This window comes from Salpingoeca rosetta, assembly GCF_000188695.1.
Source record: "Salpingoeca rosetta unplaced genomic scaffold supercont1.14, whole genome shotgun sequence".
Lineage (NCBI taxonomy): Eukaryota > Choanoflagellata > Craspedida > Salpingoecidae > Salpingoeca > Salpingoeca rosetta.
In genome coordinates, this window is record NW_004754920.1 from 654,085 (window position 1) to 656,584 (window position 2,500).

At 57.5% G+C, this 2,500-nt stretch overlaps 1 protein-coding gene across 1 annotated transcript in view; it reads left to right on the top strand.

Moving 5' to 3' along the window:
- Positions 1-2,500, top strand: part of PTSG_06248 (uncharacterized protein) — a gene marked incomplete at both ends in the record, with an annotated part of 14,324 nt that overhangs the window by 7,162 nt on the left and 4,662 nt on the right. The window contains 7 exons of the mRNA XM_004993081.1: positions 179-270; positions 410-591; positions 800-1,125; positions 1,378-1,647; positions 1,850-1,980; positions 2,134-2,193; positions 2,358-2,462. Coding sequence (XP_004993138.1) covers positions 179-270; positions 410-591; positions 800-1,125; positions 1,378-1,647; positions 1,850-1,980; positions 2,134-2,193; positions 2,358-2,462 — 1,166 coding nt within the window. The remainder of the gene's footprint in view (positions 1-178; positions 271-409; positions 592-799; positions 1,126-1,377; positions 1,648-1,849; positions 1,981-2,133; positions 2,194-2,357; positions 2,463-2,500) is intronic.

Here is a 2,500-nt window from a genome sequence, read left to right on the forward strand (position 1 = left end):
CACACACACACCCACACACACACACACACACACACACACACACACACACCTCACACACACACACACACACGCTCACACACACACACACACACACACACACACACACATCCTCCTTCACCCTGAAACCCCTCCATTTTGCTCTTCGTCCACGCCACCACCTCGTCACGTTGTCGTGCAGAACTGCATCGCGTGCACGAGAACACACGCGCCGAGCTAGAAGACGCGCTGGACCGCATCTGCCACCTCGAGAAGCTCCTCGCAGACGAGGAGGTGTGTCATGTGTGCGTTTGTATTAGTGCACTGCACGGTAGCAGTCAGCTGCTCGTCATTTTTCATGCACTTACTGTCTTCCATTTATCATTCATCTCTCCTTCCCCGACTCAACCTCTCCCCGTCACTGCGCCCGCAGTCGTCGTCTGCCGCTGCTGTTGCTGCGCTTGAGGATGAGCTGAAGAGCGCTGCTGGCGAGAAGGACAGCGCCGCAGCGGAGAACGCGCAACTCAAGGCTGACAACGACAGCGCACAGGACACCATCAAGGACCTCAACAACACCATCGACGCCCAAACCAAGGAGCTAGATCGGCTCAGGGAGTGAGTTGTGATATTGTTGTGTTGTGATTGTGATTGTGCTGTGGTGTGTTGTGTTGTATGGTGTTGTGTTGTGTGCATGTCAGTGCACAGTTGTACCTGTGCATATGCATGTGCTGTGCAATTCCAGCGCGGGCACGTTGCAAATGGTTGTGCTCATCAATCGCTCACATGGCTCCACCGCGTGCAATGCACTGCACCCTGCTTGCAGGGAGCTTGAGAACGCCGGCGGTGACGCAGCGCGCGCGGCGCTGGCGCAGGGAGAGCTTGGCGAGAAGGCAGACATGCTGGCGGCTGAACTTGCCAAGGAGCGGGCAGCAGCGGAGGCAGCACAGGAGGAGAAGGAGGCCTTGAAGAAGGAGGTGGACGACAAGGCCAATGCGCTTGCAGCTGCGGAGGCTGAGCGAGACGCCGCGCTCAAACAGGCGGAGGACGACAAGGCCGCGGCTGATGCTGAGGCAGATGCGTTGAACGACGAGATTGCCGATCTCAAGTCGAAGCTCGCAGACGCCAGCAAGGCCCTCGAGGACAAAGATGGTCGGTTTGACGGATTGCGCGCAGTTGTTTTGGTGGGAGGGGGGAGCTTGAAGGGAGGAAGTCAGTTGGTACACAAGTGTGTCGACTCACCACACATACATTTATTTACACTCACGCACTCACACGCACACATGCACACACATGCACACACATGCACATAATCCCTCACTCATTCACTCACACACACACACACACACACACTCACCCAAACACACGCACACACTCGCTCACTCACACGCACAACAAAACCAGGCCTGCAGTCTGTGCTGCAGGACCGCGACGCGGAGCTTGCACTGCTGCGAGAGCAGCTTGACAACAAGACAAAGGAGTCTGAAGACCTTCAAGGCAAGCTGGACGAGCTGCAGAAGCGCGCAGATGAGCTTGCAGGCAAACTTGCCGCCGCGGAGAAGGAGGCGGCGGACCTTCAGTCCAACGCGGACGCCATGGCGAGGGAGAACGAGAAGGCCAGTGGCGATGCAGAGCGCGCTCTGGCGGAATGCAGCGAGGCCCGCTCTGATCTCGGTGCGGCGCCTGGTGATGTGATGATGCGTTTTGCACCTTGCCGCTTGTGGCTGTTCTCGCTCACACGTTTGTTCCTCCCTTTTCTCTTGCTAGTCCTCTCGAAGCACTTATCACGTCCCACCATGTTTCCTCTATCACACCCATCACTTCTCGCACTCACCACGGCCACCACCACACTCATCACCCCGTGCCGTGTGTGCAGAGGCGCGGCTCGGCGCAGCAGAGTCGTCGCTTGCGGACCGCGACGACGAGCTCGCCAAGTTGCGGGTTGAGCTTGACGAGGCGAAAGACGCCCTTGCAACGGCACAGGGCGAAGCCGCAGACCTCAAGCAGGTGTGACGGCGGTGACCGTAATGGTGGTGCTGCCGGTGGGATTGGCGCGTGGTTGTGGCCCGATGAATGCTTTGGCCCAGTTGCTGTCACATCATATGTGGTGCTGTTGCCTCATTGCATTTTTGTTTTCGTTGTTGTTTGGACGCACGGCAGGAGCTGGAGGACAAGAGTACCGACATTGAGGCGCTCAATGACACGAAGCGTGCACTCGAGGTGTGGCTGCTGTCGTGACGCTTGTGTCTTGTGTTCGTTTGGTTGTGCAATGCCCTGAACATCCCTGTCTCACACACTTGCTCACACACACACACACACACACACACACACACACACACACACGCACACACACACACATACACATTGCCCGCTGGCTTGCACAGGGCCAGGTGGAGGAACTTCGGCCCGAACTCGCGGCGACAAAGGAGGACCGCGACGCAAAGCAGGAACAGCTCAACTCTGCAAACGACAGAATTGCCGAAATCGAGGTGGCTTCATGTCACACGGCTGCTAACTCGTCAACTTG